This window comes from Euprymna scolopes, chromosome 9 (assembly GCF_053919585.1).
Source record: "Euprymna scolopes isolate OS-2025 chromosome 9, ASM5391958v1, whole genome shotgun sequence".
In the NCBI taxonomy this organism is placed as follows: domain Eukaryota; kingdom Metazoa; phylum Mollusca; class Cephalopoda; order Sepiida; family Sepiolidae; genus Euprymna; species Euprymna scolopes.
This window is the reverse complement of record NC_136490.1, coordinates 12,369,835-12,387,334: the sequence shown is the minus strand read 5'-3', so window position 1 is coordinate 12,387,334 and position 17,500 is coordinate 12,369,835. Positions and strand designations below refer to the sequence as shown.

The following is a 17,500-nucleotide window of genomic DNA, read 5'->3' as shown; positions in this document are numbered from 1 at the left end:
CGGACATAAATGCATAGAATTCGTGTTACCGTTTTTGACATATACACATGTTCTATTTAATCTGGATTAATAGTAACTCTCTCCCAGGAGATGAATGTTTACATTATCCAATGGCAGGGGTTTTACCAAACAAAAATTTGGCAGACTTTACTTTTTCTTCTGTTGTTCTATTTTGTATGGGAGGGACGCATTTCTTGTGAATGTGACGAATTATATGCGATTCAGAGTATTTTTCTCATTCTTTTTGATGTTGGTTAAGTTCAGTTTTTTTTTTGTCGACTAATTCTAATTGTTTTATTTTTGCTAATAGATTGTTATACTAAAAAAAAAATTTATTCAGTAAATGCAGTTTTTCCTTTTCTGCAGTTATCTATATATCTATAAAAGTGAACGTGTCTGTCTGTCTGTCTGTCTGTGTACATTTCCCTACGCAATAACTCTGTCAATTTTTAGTCTATAGACTCGAAATTTGAAATACCGGGTACTGAGATTTGGGAAAATCGATGTGACGGGTGTCAGCCAGAAATTTGGCTGTTAAGGGGTCAAATTTCAACGATTTGACCTTTAAGAACTCTACCAAACTCCTCCGACAATTTTGGGTTTAGACACTTGAAATTTTATATATAGGTTCCTTGAACCTGGATCTAACTTAATAAACTGATTTGAGCCCGAAACTATTAATTTTAAGGGGTCATAATAGGGGTCAAATTTAAAAAAAATTACTCTTTTTTTTTTTTGCTCAGCATACACCTCCAAACACCCGGGCAACGCCGGGCTGAAATGCTAGTATATATATATATATATATATATATATATATATATATATATATATATATATATATATATGTTGCTGGTATAGGTACATCCACAGACTTAGTGTAAGAATGTTCAGATCAGATATATAATATTTGTAAAGATTGAGCTGAAAATTCTACAAGATTGGGATTATAAGTTAATGAACATTATGTTGATTTTTCAGCATACTTATGCAGATTCAAAATATTTTTTTATATTTAGGAATGAAAAAATCAGTAGGCGTAGATATCGAAAGATATGTATCATCTATGCTTGTGCGTAGTTTTTAATGTATGTGTATAATATATATATATATATATATATATATATATATATATGCATATATATAATGTGTGTATATATATAATGTGTATATATATATATATATGTATAATATATATAATGTGTATAATCTATAATATAAAGCTGAACGCCTGTGTGTGTGTTTGGTCACGAATGGGCTCCTATATCGTTGACTATTATTGAAAACTGATCACATATAATGATAGAAGATGTATCGAGACACAGGAATGAGTATGTTTCATTTGGCAGAATGATGATTCATTAAAATTGTGGGGTCTGCGTTCGCGCCTGATTCACAAAGTATGGAAATAAAAAATTTAAAAATTAAAAAAAAAACGTTTACAAGTGTTTTTGATATAGATGTACATAATAATACTTTGATAAGTATGTTTTAACTTAAATAGGGATGGTATAATAAAATTGTGGTGTATGCGTTCGCGCCTGGCCTCCATAGAATGGAAATAGACACAAACTTTAATAAAGACTTTTCATATCTACCTGCGTAAGTATACTTTGATAATTATGTTTCAGTTTGAAGAAATATGGTATAATAAAATTATGGGATGTTCGTTTGCGCCTGATCTCCATAGAATGGAAATATGTCACAAAGTTTAACAAGGTTTTTTAATATAGATCCACAGAATATTGTGATAAGTGTTTCAGTGTGAACAGGTATGGTATAATAAATTATGGGTGTATCTATTTTATTTTTACTTTCATCATATTTTGCCTTGGTTTTGATACACCCAAATCCGAAGCTATCTCTTTACAACCCTTTTTTTTTATAACCTATCATACTTTCATAAATCAGAGTTCATTTTCTGTAGACTGTTTTTGAACCCAGTCAACGACGGGTACTTTTGCTAGTAAATATATAATGTGTGTATATATATGTGTATAATCAGTATAATATATATATAATGTTTATATATATAATGTGTATAATATATATATATATATAAAATGTGTATATATATGTATAATTAGTATTATATATATAATGTGTATAACATATATATATATATATATATTCATATATATATATATATATATATATATATGAATATATTACTATTATATATAAGGAAAAGTAAAATTTTGAAATCATCAAAATATATTTTATAAAAATATTTTTTCTTGCAATGCGTCTCATAATATTGTGTAAAAATTGCTCATGTGAAATAATTTTCTTGATAAATATCTTAACGTGTGCAACATATTACTACGACTGGGTTTTAAAATATTTTTTCTGATTAACGTAATTGTAATCTTCTCAATAAATAATAAAATTTTTATCATTATATTAACACTGTCTCTCTGTGTGTCATATATATATATATTAGTCTAGTCAGTTCTAGAATGGGTGACCATATAGGAATTCCAGGTTCTGCATGTGCTCACCACTTATCTAGGTATTGTTTCAAGTCAGTCGTAGGTCTCTCCTTACCACTGGACCTTAACAGTGGCAGTTTAGGATTGGTGTAATTAGAGATTGAGCAACCTTTGCCTTACAATTGCATGCGCAGCTACCCGAAGAGGCGTGTCAATTGTCTCTTGAGACTGAACGGAGGCATCGCGCGCGCACGCGCACACACACGCGCACACATACACACACATATAGTATTCCAATGTATTCGTAAGAGAAAATCACAATTATATCCACTGGATTTATATAATAGTGCTCAATAACCAATAGAGCTATTTATATCCATACGTTTTCCATTATGAATATCTTAAAATAAAACTATTGTCTTACTATCTTATTAATTAATAACTATGAATCGAAAAGTTTTTATGCCAGAGCATATACGTGCCTTTACAGGCATATATATATATATATATATATATATATATATATATATATATATATATATATATATATATATGAGGTAGGTGCAAAAATAATATCGTTTTGTGTGTGTGTGTGTGTGTGTGTGTGTGTGTGTGTGTGCGTGCGCGCCTCTTCTTTTCCGAATAATAATATAATTTTAACTGTACATACTCGTTTTACTAAATCATGACATTTTACTTTCATTTTCGTTTCGCGATTTCTCATTTAACAATGCCTATTCTGCAATTTTAGATTACATATATAGAATTTTGTATATTATTTATAATCATGCTTTCTTTAAATTATTAAATTAATAAAAATAAGCGAGACCTGTGGAAATTCCACAGGGGGACTCATTCATACGTAATATATTGATGTTGGCATTCCCTGAATGTTCAGCGTAACTGGAACCGGTCTCATATTATTGTCGCTTTTTCGTTAAAACTTCAAAAATGTTTATCTAAGCTAGCAGTCATAAGGTACGCTTAAATATGATATTTTAATCCTTACAGATTTCGTATATATTATTACAGAGTGAATGTTTTATCAATTTTTATATATAAAGTTGCGATTTCAAAAATTAAATAAAATATATCCATATGACTTGTGTTCATCAGCTTGGATGGAAACCGAAATCAAAACTTTTGAAGAATTCTTGATAATATATATATATATATATATATATATATATATATATATATATATATATATATATATATATATATATATATATAAAACTGAACGTGTCTGTGTGTGTGTACATCTCCCTACGCAATAACTTCGTCAATTTTCAGTCTACAGACTCGAAATTTGATATACAGAGTACTGAGATTTGGGAAATTTTTTGTGATCGGTTTTCGGCCAGAAATTTGGCTGTTAAGGGGTCAAAGTTCAACGATTTGTCCTTTGAGAACTCCTCCGACAATATTGGGTCTAAACAGTTGAAATTTTAGATAAGGTACCTTGGACATGGATCTAACTTAATAACTTGATTTGAGCTCAAAACAATAAATGTTAAGGGATAAAAATAGGGGTCAAAATTCAAAAAAATTTACCGCTTTTTTTTTTTTTTTTGCTCAACATACACCACCAAACACCCGGGCAACGCCGGGCTGAAATGCTAGTTATTTATAAAAAAAATATTGTATGCTTGTATAAAAAAATAATGATAAAGCTGAAAAGAGACAACGTGTAGCAATAATGAGAACGGTTTAAATCTTAAGGAAAACCTTTGAATGCGGAAACTAATCCGCGTTAACTACAAGCGTTGAAACCACAAAAGTAGTAAAAAACAAACAAAAAAAAAAAAAAAAAAAGACGAATACAACACGGAACAAAGAAAAGCGAGACCGCTTAATTTCAGGTTAACAACCTCCCCAAATTTCATGTCGGTATCGACTGACACCATACTAAATAGTTAAAGCTTTTGGTGAGTGGATAGACTGAGGGGAGAAAGCACTAACCAGACTTCAACTTGATAAGTGAAAAGAGAGCTGTTGCGATAATGCAAATTTATTTGCAAAAGATATCTAAAGAGGTGGTGAGTACTAGAAACATGGGGAGACTTGTCATCCAGACTTCAAGGAACACCATCGGTGTTTGTTAGTGAAAAATCTATTATGAAGACTTGTATGAGAACATCTCGTAAGTAAATAAATAAGCAAATAATAATAAAAATAACGTGTAGGTCACGTAAAGGTGAGAAACACACACACATACAGACACACGACAAGTTGTCACACAAATTTGTTAATATGGAGATTATACGAATATGAGGGGTATTAGCTAACCTTACATAGACGCAACTATTTCGAAATCGTGACTGAGGCGTCACCAGTAGACTGCATAGTTTGTACTAAGCGCGCGCCATAAACAACATTCAAATATTAATTTCGATGTTTTAAAAACGGTTACTAATGATTGCACACTGAAAATAAATAAAAAATAGAAAATCATTTTTGCAATCGAATTATTTCATGGTTTTCGGTAATCAAGTAAAAGTCCCATTTTTTTTAAAAATGAAAATTAAATATATCACGTGAAATTAGAATGTATATACATGAACTAATCATAACAACGACAATAATATATATATATATATATATATATATAGAGAGAGAGAGAGAGAGAGAGACAGAGAGAGAGAAAAAGAGAGATAACCGACTGGTATAAGAATAATGAAAAAAATCATTAGCAGAACTGTATAAAAATTTGAGTAAAAAGTCAAAAGAATTGGATGCTAGTATGAAAATAAAACTGAACTCTTTTTAGATGAGCATTAGTTGATTCGTCCATTTTGATGAGTCGTAAACGACAAAACTTATGTCATTGTATAATTATATTTTAAAAATAATGTATATATATATATATATATATATATATATATATATATATATATAGATATATATATATGCCGCTCCCGATTTGGGGGTAACAAATTGGTAAAGGGGAAAATTATTCCCAATTCGCATTTGAATAAAAATGCACTTACGTATAAATAATTGAATTCATTCAAAAAGTATCGCGAACAAAAACAAATGAATATATATATATTAGGCACCGCCAAAATGGCCGAAAAATCAAGTTGTTGTTGTTTTTTAAAACGAAATTACATTTATTAAAATCCATTATTTCTGAGTAACTTTTTTTCCAGAAAGATAAAACCCTGAATTTTATCATATAGAAAGCAGAATAATGTAAAAAAAATTCTACTATTTTTAATTAAATTTGAAATGTTAAATTTTCCCCCAAAGTTAACAATTGGCGTTTTTTGTTTTGCACAAATAACGTATATACATAGTTAAATAAAAAAGAAAGGTTTTTGAAAAAATTAATTTTTTATTTCTTGTCTAACTAAGATTTAGGGTGATTTTCTATGAGAATATGCAAAAATATTATAATATAAGTACCTGGATTTCAAATAATTCCACTTATTCATATAGGCAACCAGTTACTTCGAGTCGATTTGATTACTCTGTTTACAAACTTTACATTTGTTCTTGATAAAAAGCAAACTACGGAAGACCAAAAAGCCCCCCCAAAAACTTATTTTTCAGTGACGAAAATTTCAATGTATTATTAACGCTGAGCATTTGTATGAGTTTGGTGTTTAATATGTATGTGTGTGGGGGTCAGACTCTCCAAAATGGGGTGGGGGGCAATTTAAAGCAGAATAAAAAAATTATTTTAGCGCGTTTGGTCCACCGTAGTCGAAAGGAGGCAAACGTTTCCAAACTGGATCGAAAAAATGATGATATTTTTAACACAAAGGGCACAATATTCATCGAATTTTTTTTTGTATCGATTCTTCAAAGCATGCCCTGTTTAATAATGGTCATGCATTAATCGGCTCGCTAAAAAGAAATTGTTAATTTATTTATCAAAGATTTTAAAATGGCTTTTTTCGTATAAATATTAAAAATTTTTTTTTTTGTTTTGCTTAACTTAAATTAATTATTTTACTTAACATATTCACCGAATTTCACACTTCAAAACTCAAAAGCGGGATAATTAAACACAATCGAATTTCGGATATTCAGATGTTTCAATAAGGTATGCAAACAAGTTTTTTTTTGTTTTTTTTAATCTATAGTCCCGTCCCTTACAATAACACAATATGTTTTTTTCAATTTCAGATGATTATTTTAAGCATATTTGTACCCCCTCAAAACAAGGGGGGGGTTGTAAGAAAAAATATATATATATAAATATTGTTTATGAAAAATAAGTACACTGTTATAAAATTCATTCTTCTCTTAATAATCGCTGAAAATTTCTTATTGATCGGATAATAACCTGATTTTTAGTAGATTTTTAAAAAGACGGTCCGTCAAAAAGTACTTGCCTGCCCCCTCAAGTTTTGGCGGTGCCTAATATATATATATATATATATATATATATATATATATATATATATATATATATATATATTATACACACACGTGTAAGTGTGTTTCTATAGATAATTTACTATTTGGAATGCATAAAACAAATAGCACCAATTCTCGTGAATATAGCTCAATAGTACAATACTAAAGCTATAAATATCTCTTAAACTTACCAATTTATAAGGAATGTTGCCCATTCTCAACATGTTCAGCTTTTATTGGTAACATCTTGCATAAAATCGTTAGTATATAAGTATATAATAATTCATTAATTACAATTTTGCACAACTCATCAGCACAGTAAAAAATTCAATTTTCATATTTTATGTCAACATTCTAGCGAAAATGTTATCAATAAAAGCCTAATATTTAAAAAAATGACCAACGGTATTATGAGTGTCTGTTCTTTGTAAAGATTATATATATATATATATATATATATATATATATATATATATATATATATATATGTATATATATATATGCATATATATTTATATATATATGCATATATGTATATAAATATGCATATAAATATGTATACATATGTGAATATATGTGTATATATATGTATATATATGTATATATATATGTATATATATTTATATGTATATATGTATATGTACATATACATATATAAATATATGTATATATACATATATATAATATATATAATAGTATAATATAAATATACATACATACATATATATATATCTTATAACATAAAGCTGAATGTGTGTGTGTGTGTGTGTGTCTGGTCACGAATAGGCTCCTATATGGTTGATTATTTAAAAAAAAAACTGATTACATATAATTATAGATGATTTATCGAGACACAAGAATGAGTATATTTGATCTGGCAGAACGGTGGTTTATTAAAATTGTGGGGTATTCGTTCGCGCCTGGTCCACAAAGTATGGAAATAAAAAAATTAAAAATTAAAAAAAAAACGTTTACAAGTTTTTTTTTGATATAGATGTACATAAGAATACTTTGATAAGTATGTTTTAACTTAAATAGGGATGGTATAATAAAATTGTGGGGTCTGCGTTCACGCCTGGCCTCCATAGAATGGAAATAGACACAAACTTTGATAAAAACTTTTCACATCTATCTACGTAAGTATACTTTGATAATTATGTTTCAGTTTGAAGAAATATGCTATAATAAAATTATGGGGTGTTCGCGCCTGACCTCCATAGAATGGAAATATGTCACAAAGTTTAACAAGTTTTTTTAATATAGATTCACAGAATATTGTGATAAGTGTTTCAGTGTGAACAGGTATGGTATAATAAATTATGGGGTTTATCTATTTTATTTTTACTTCATATTTTGCTTTGGTTTTGATACCCCAAAATCCGAAGCTAACTTTTTACAACCCTTCCTTTTCATAACCTATCATACTTTACTAAATCAGAGTCCATTTTCTGTAGGCTGTTTATGAACCTAGTCAACGACGGGTACTTTTGCTAGTACACACACACACACACACACACACACACACACACACACACACACACACACATATATATATATATATATATATATATATAGTCTTTGAAGTTTTTAACATTTGAAACCACACAAAAAATTATTTTTTATCATTCATCAAAAAAAAAACATCTAGTCAGTAAGTCATTTAATCACCTGCAATCACTGCATCAACTCTCAAATTTACTATAATACCAATTTTTATATTTTTTAAGGGATCATCAAACACTGTTTCGGGGATTTAAAAACAAAACAGTGTATTACATCATGGCTCCCCAGCAGTGTTGATCAAACACCACCACCCTTAATCTTAGGAAGAAGACAAGTTACAAAAATTTTTTTTCCCCAATTTCCTATTCTTAATTGTAATTACTAACCTTTTCATAGTATAAAAATGAATTTCTTACCTGTACTATATATATATATACTATGGCCGTTTGGTACAAGAGACGCCGTCTATTTATGATGATTTGCTTTTGTGAATTCAGAAAAGCGGCATGTAGGTAAAATAATTCAATATCTTCCGAATATGTATTTTGAACTCACAAATTATTTAACTTCATATCTGTATTTTCATAGAAACGAAGAAAATGTAAACACAATCATAATGATCATCCGAAATTGAAAAATACATGAATAATAATAAAATGAATGGGTGGGAATGGCAATCCACTAGGAACTTTTCAAATTATTGAATATAAAGAAACCGGAATTGCTCCGAACTATAAGTTTCAAATTTGAAAATGTCAGCAACTCGTGGTGAATCTTAAAACCTGTGTCGAACACAGAGATAACAATTATAATTACACCCGTCATTGCAAGAATACTAGGAACGATTGTATTTATTTCTAACTACGCCCGGCGTTGCCCGATCGTACACTAACGTTAAACATGATATTTTACTTCATACAGATTGTATGTATTATAGAACCAATCCTCTATTGATTATTATATATTATGAGGAATAATTTGCCCGGTGAACTTATTCGCACAAAGAAAAAAAAATGAAATAATGATAATATCGCTCATCAAATTCCACTTGTGTTTGTTTTACAATATCGCATTAGCTGATATTTTGGGCTGGACAATGAATGCCCTGGAAAAGTCAATTCTGATTAATGTTTAGTTTTAAAGTATACAAAGAAATGATTTGCAACAATTTCAAATGATACCTCTTTCATCGTAAATTGAACTCATTAATAAGAAAAAAAAACAAACAAAAAAACAAATTAAAGGGTGAGGTACAGCCGGGCTTGAACAGGGGATTATTCGAGCTGTATTCGAATGCTGTACTACTGAGCTACATCTCCAGACGACAATAAATCTGTTTTTTTTTTAAAAGAAATGATTTACTGAAATTGTATTATTTGCCTTGACCGATGTAACGTAAAATATTCCCCTGAAAAATGATTTTTTATTTATAAGAGAAGGAATACTATTTTTAAATCGGATTTTTCTTATTTTCGATATTTATCGAATGAATTTTTGTACAAAATATCTAAGAACACTGCCAGACGTATAAATTAGCTTTGTGTGAAATTTTCAAAAGATAGGCTCAGCCGTTTCGGAACCTATGAGGAAGGAACTCACACACAAAATGACTTTTTATATAATAGGAGTAAATATTTCAAAGATAATCTCTAACTTAAACGAGTGGAAATCTGATCACATATTGTTAATGTGAATTATTTCAGGGTCTTATTGGATAGTAAGCCTGAATCTAATAATTATGTACATAATCAGTTCTTGAACGATACATGTCACTGTTATATATTAAAAGACCATAGAAAGTTATTTAAACTGTGCGACTCAAGCGAATCTCCAACTATAGACCGAGAGATGGGAATGATTAATTAAAAAGCAAAGAACACAGACACCAATCACCATTGTAACAGCCGATCGTCGAAATAACTGAAGAGTTTGAATGAAAAACCCGATAAATCCACTGCATTTAAACCGCGAGATTAAACAATAAAAGGGAAAATATATTAAATTTGGATTTCGACTATAAAGCCTATTTTAATTGCCAGCAAACAAGAGTCATAATTTTGTTATATGATAGCGGGTCTAAACGCAATACATATTGTAATGATGGTTTCGCAATTTTGAAAATGGCGTTTATCGTGTTTTGCATTCGAACTCAAGATAAATAAAGCCAAAAGATACCAAAACGCTGGTCAAGGTTTAAACAGATTGTTACTTTATAGACTTACATAATGCCAGTAATATGGGGAGTAGTCGGAACAACCTTATAAGACTTTGCAACATATTTGAAAATAACTAGAAAAATACAAAAAGTAAACCATTTATTCAATTCGTGCGAATCTTAAAGAAACCTTGATGACTATCCGCGAGGACCCGTATTTGGAAAAAAAAAAATCAAATATAAAGGAGATATTCTCCTGAAGGTTGAAGGTTCAATTCTCAGTGTGGGCGGCTGGAAAATACAATTGCGAATTACTTAGGACTACTATCCAGTCATGGCTGACGGAACGAGAGCATGCTACCCCCGTGAAGTAAATAAAGGCTTCCGTGTTTGAAATTCCGTCTATATTCCTGAGTTCAATAGAAACATTCTCGCGTTAAACAAGATACATCTGACGGAGGGTACATCGACCGAAACGTTGTAAAAATAAAACTCGAGATGAGAACAGTAATTTGAAGAATCTTAATACAAATAAGTATCCCCATCTCAAAAATTCAGAAACATTGTTTGCTCTCACTTGACCAATAAACAGAAACATACAATAGTAAAAATTGCTATTTGATTAAATTATTCGAAACGATTGCCAATGATTCATTCTTAATTCGGATTACATTACTTTCCTGATTAATATTATTTTCTGCTATCTTCAAATTCAAGTACCTGTTCACATGTGCATCTCTAGCGAACTGAATATCTACAATTCGCGATTCATACTCAAGTTATTCCATTCGTTTTGTATTCAGTATTTTATTTGTTCGATTTGAACTCACAGATGATACTTTATGTCATTGCTTTCTCATAGTGGGTTATTTTTTAGGCGATTTCACACGAACCATCAGTGATTTCTCACTAGTAATAACAAGTTGTACTCCCTAGAATGTAAGTGACATCGTCTCCTCAAATTTCTATGGCTACAAGTTCTCCACAGGCCATCACCGGCAACGTCTCACTGAAAATAATTCGTGCTGTTTCCTGGAGTCAAAGTGACGTCTCTCCAGATTTCTAGTGTTCTCTCTCGATAACCGGCACAGGTGACTTCACATTATCTCAACAGCCGCTTACCATTGAATTCTAGCTGGCACCGTATTATTTTTTTTGCTGTCATTATTTTTGTTTTGTTATGGATATTAGGAAAGTTGCTGCAGTTCCAAGACATTTAAGAAAACTTGATGTAAGTTAAAAATCAAAATGATATATACAAACATGAAAATCAATATAGTACCTGTTGAAAGTGAGAAATCAATGGTAAGCGGCTATTACGACAACGAAAAATAATTTGAAATGGCTATCAAGAACGGGTGAAAATTCTTAATGAGTAAGTAATAATCCGTATTTCGTTAATAGTAATAATAATAATAATAATAATAATGATAATAACAATAATAATAATAATAATAATAATAATAATAATAATGAGGATAACAAACAAGGAGAGCAAATGTCGTAATAGTTAACAAGGAAAAGTCCTGCCAGATCGAAGATTTCGCCATTCCAGCAGTTCACCGAGTGAATATCAAGGAGACGGAGAAGCGAAAACAATACATTAATATTGCCACAGAATTGAAAAAGATATGGAAGATGAAGAAAGTTAAGATAACATCAATATTCGTAAGAGCATCAGGAACAATCGCGAACCCCCCCCACAATAATAGAATAGGAGAAATTGGAATTAGGGGATAACTGAAACGATAGACGTATAGCAATAATGAAAACGGCTAGAATATTAATGAAAACATATGAATGTAGACTATTACACACGAATTACAAATGCCAACCGGACATATAGAAACTACAACAGAAGTAAAACAAAAAGATAAAGGAACACCACATGGAACCAAGAAAACTGAAACTGTATAATTGTAAATGAACCACTCCCCCATAATAATAATTACAATGCCGGCATCAAGTAGCGGCACACAAAATAGCCGGGAATGGTCGGGGAGAATGGAAAGACCGAAGAGACAAATCACTAACAACCAGACCTCCACTGAATGAATATGAAGAAAACTAGGACTTTGAGGAGTTTTCTTGGCACCCAAATTCCAGTGATAACCAATGGCCATTGCCAGTGAGAAGTCAATGGTAAACGGATGTTACGATAATGCAAGTTCATTTACAAATGTTATCGAAAGAAGTGGAATCTACTGGATATCTGGGGAAACTTATTGTCACTCAGACTTCAGGGAACACCACCGGTTGTTTTCAGTGAGCAATTTCTGGTGATAACCTGCATGAGAACACCTAGTAAATAATAATAATAATAATAATAATAATAATAATAATAATAATAATAATAATAATAACAATAACAATAATAATAATAATAATAATAATAATAACAATAATAATAATAATAATAATAATAATAACAATAATAATAATAATAATAATAATAACAATAACAATAACAATAATAATAACAATAATAATAATAATAATAATAATAACAATAACAATAATAATAACAATAATAATAATAATAATAATAATAATAATAATAATAATAACAATAATAATAATAATAACAATAACAATAATAATAACAATAATAATAATAATAATAATAATAATAATAATAATAATAATAATAATAATAATGAAAATTTTGTAGATGACCACTCTCAGCTGAATCCCTATTTAAAAACGAAATATTACTTTTTTACTTTTAAGCGAGTACGTGTTAAAATCGTAAAAACTTTATAGAAAGAAAAGCAATAATTTTAGTATTTAAAGTGGAGGATCAGTTTCGAATAAATAAATTTAACGTTAAATAGTCGGTGATTGTTTGTGAGAAACCAGCACGCCAAGTTTAACTCCGACATTTTGGTTCGCCAAAAGAGTGAGCCAAATTTAATTCAGTAATAAAAACACATTTCAACAGAGCAAAAATCAAACTTATTTGTACATTTTTATCTAGCAAATAAACATAAAATTACATATGAAAATTCACGTGTATTATTTATTAAGACAAACAACAGAACTGAAGTCGATGTTTTATTTTTGATAAGTCTCTATGTGGCGTACCGGAAAAATATTTTCCTAATAGAATAAAAAAAAAAAAGTTTATTTTAAAAGGAATATTTATACATTTAAAAAGAAAATAAACAAAAAAAAAAAATGAAAAAACACATTTATTATTTTTAAAAATCCATTTTATATTCTAATACATTTAATAAAGGAAAACATGATTTCCATTTTTAGGTGATTGCATGTAAGAAGCTTGAACATTTCAGTGGTAAATTTACAAAAACACACAAAACATATACTTACATATACGTACATATACATACATATATATATACATTATATATATATATATATATAAACATTATATTTATAAATTTTATATATGTATATTTACATTATATATATGTATATGTACATTATATATATGTATGTATACATTATATATGTATGTATACATTATATATGTATATATACATTCTATATAGATACATTTTTATATACATGCTATATATATACATAATATATATATATTATATATATACATTATATATATAAAATTTAGTTATATATATATATACATTTTTATATATATATACATTATAAATATTCAGAGTAAGTAAGATTCCAATCACCGATGAAAGATCGCAGTAAATATTTCAATCTTAAACAGATTTAGTGGCATTCGAAATTTATAGAAAAATAACGGTTGTCATGGGGGATAATAATGTAAACGGCTGTTGCGAGAATACAAATCGATTTCCAAGAGTCATATAAACAAGCAGGGTATTGGAAATCTAAGGTGACTAGAAGTTCAGTGAACATCCGCTGTTTTTGTCAGTGAGCGATCACTGGTATTGATTCAGACGAGAGCTAGTGAGTAAGCGATGATACACAAGTACAAAAAAAAACATGGAACAAATAAATATAGAAAGAAAAATCTGTATTCTTGAATGGGTATGAACAGCCATCTACTGGGAAGTGTGCAAATTAATTTCATTTAACAATATAATCAAAATGTAGGTAGTTCTCACGAATTAAAAAAAACATTTTATTAGACGATAATATAGAAATTTTCTTATGCCCCGATAAAATATTATATGGTTTTGCTTGGCAATGAGAACACATTTTGGTTCAATGATTTGCATCGATCTTCCCGCAGATGAAGGAATGACAATCTTCCAAAAATATGTCAAGATTGAAATGAACTTTTCTCTTGTTTCCAAACAATGTTTTACCTGAGAAAAAAAAATCCCACACACACACACACACACACACACACACACACACACACACACACACACACACACACACACACACACACACACACACACACACACACGTGTATATGTATGTGCGTGTAAGCAAATAATTGGTGACAGTTCAAAGTTAAAAAATGTATTTGATTATGAAATCAATAAGAACGCGTGAACTATTAAGAAAACTGTATAGACCATAGTATTTCAAAGCTGTATGCTTCTCATCCGAAATGAAGAGAAGAGATAAATGAATGAAATATACAAAAACATAAGAAAAGCGTGGGGGAAGACATAAAAAAATAGATTAAAATAAAATAGAAAAATATAAATAAAAATACAAAAAATACAATAAAAATGAAATATCTGGCTGGGCTATTTTTTTAAAATTATTTTTATCTTTATATATATATATATATATATATATATATATATATATATATATATATATATATATATATATATATAAAAGAGAGATATAGAAAGAGAGGAGGTGGGAGAAAGAAATTATTTGTCGGCACTCACCTGTAACCTTTGATGAAAGCCCGTTTGACTGGACGGCGATCGAGGCGGAGCTGACAGCGGAGAAACTGGTGGCGTAGGGCGCTGTGTTGATAGAATCACAATATGGCGAAGAGGGTGGGGCGGGCACTAAGCCACCATTATGAGCCCCTCCGCTGCCGGAGTCCCCCGCAACGGAGCCGGCGCCTCCCCCAAGTCCACTTCCAACCCTTCCATTGATACTCGCATGACCACCACCAGCTCCGCCACCTCCGCCGCCACCAACCGACTTGCTCGACGAAAGCATACCCTCTGACATAACCGATGACAACGGACCGGACACTTGGGTCATCGGGTTGGCATTGGTAAAATAATCCGGGGCAGCGACGGCGGCCGAATCCCGGCTGGACAGGAAATTGGCCGAGCTGCCATTTAGGGTCCCGTTTAGATTCATGGCTAAGTTTGATGATCCGTGGTGAAAATCCCAATCAGTTGTCGACTGGTGTGGGGAATATCCGAGACCAGTACTTCCGAGGCCGGCCGCTCCGTACATTGATGGAAAGGGGGTTTGTCTCTGGAATGTCGGGGCCAGTCCATAGGAACTCTGAAACGTTGCTGGATAGTGATGTAGAGCTGGGGCATTCATGCTGTATACTCTTTGATCCATACCTGTAGTTAAGCGATGGGAAAGATTGAAGTCTTATTCAGTTTTAGAAAACTTGGTCGGGGTCACTATAACTCCCATTTTGAGAACATGATAACGATACTCCTTGTGATTATTTTCGATATCGATTTCTGTTTACATACAGACATACCACTGCTTTATAAATTATTGTTTTTTTTTTTAAATAAATACACATTAGAATATATACATCAAATACTGATTATTATGACATTACAATTTATAAATTTTAATTTATGTTTAAAATGTCTTCTTTTCTTTTGGAATTAATAAAGAAAGTCTAAGAATAGCTAATAATGATTCGCAAATATTTATTAAATATTAATTTCAAAATTACTTCATAATTAATTAATAATAAATTACCAAAGAAATTTGCTAAACATTTTTATACCATAAAACTATATTCGTAGAAAAGTTAATTTAAAAAATTAAAAAAAAAAGTTAAGGGATATAATTACTTATATACATTGAATTAAAGTTGTTAGTATATTTTCTGCACAAGTTTTGAACATTTCGCAGATGCACAATAAAATATGGACGATAAGTATATTTGTATGCAGGCATTTATTATATGTTTTTGTTTTATATAAATTGTAGTTTTGCCTGATCAATTACTTTGGGGATGAAACACAAACGTTTCTGTGTAGCCCGCTTGCCATATGTATATTTCTATAGTAAGATTTATTATTATATTGAGCACTGATGGCATAAATACTGAAACAAAACATACATAATAGATTAGGTTATAAGTGTATACATATGTATATGCATAAAACGTGTGTGTGTGTGTGTTTTATATATTTGTATATGTATGAACTTATGTAGTAGATTAAAATGTTTAGCAAAGAAAAATGTGTTTTGTTAAATATTAATGCTTTTGCGATTTGTTTACGTTAAAGGCGAACGGGTCGCCTATATTGTAAGGTGAAAACTCCCCCCGGTTATAAGAATGATAATTCCGCCGGTATGTCGGCCTCGGCCCAGTGGGGAATTTCGAAAGCAAAGAGGCACAAGAAGTTGCGACGTCTTTGAAGAAAGTTTCCCTTCTCCTCGGCTGTCGGTCGTTCTTGCTGGTTGGATACGAAGAACAGGCTCGAAGACGAGGCGGTACGGGAGAAAGAGAGGAAGAAGAGATGGGTTAGCGATGAGGCTGGCTGCCCCGCAACGCTACCATCTAGCTTATGATGATGATGATGCTGAGGGTGGGGAGGAGGTGCTTCTATAGTGGTTTTATGTTGTTATTGATGATTGGGACGCTACGAGAAAGGCGGTAGAAAGTTTTGACTGCTTGCTTTTCATAGCTTTTTTTGAAGTTGACTGCTATTGGGGTTTGTTCCTTAAGGTAAATGTGAAGTTTGAGAACTGAAATGAAGACTTTGGAGAAAAATAGAGAGAGAGAGAGAGAGAGAGAGAGAGAGAGAGAGAGAGAGAGAGAGAGAGAGAGAGAGAACGAGAAAGAGACAATGAGAAAGTGAGAAATAGAAAGAGAGAGAAAAAGAGAGAGAAAGAGAAAGAGAGAGATAGAGAGATAGAGAAAAGAAGAGAGAGAGAGAGAAAGAGAGAGAGAGGAAGCACGAGAAA

The 17,500-nt window shown here is 30.5% G+C and overlaps 1 protein-coding gene across 2 annotated transcripts in view; it reads right to left on the bottom strand.

Moving 5' to 3' along the window:
- LOC145284433 (uncharacterized) overlaps positions 1–17,500 on the bottom strand; it is a 314,222-nt gene that overhangs the window by 295,906 nt on the left and 816 nt on the right. The window contains exon 2 of one of the 2 annotated variants that reach the window (XM_080133243.1): positions 15,262–15,906. In XM_080133243.1, coding sequence (XP_079989369.1) covers positions 15,262–15,904 — 643 coding nt within the window. In that variant the 5' untranslated portion in view covers positions 15,905–15,906. Of the gene's footprint in view, positions 1–15,261; positions 16,088–17,500 lie in introns of those variants that run through there. The other variant, XM_080133242.1, reaches the window with a different exon arrangement.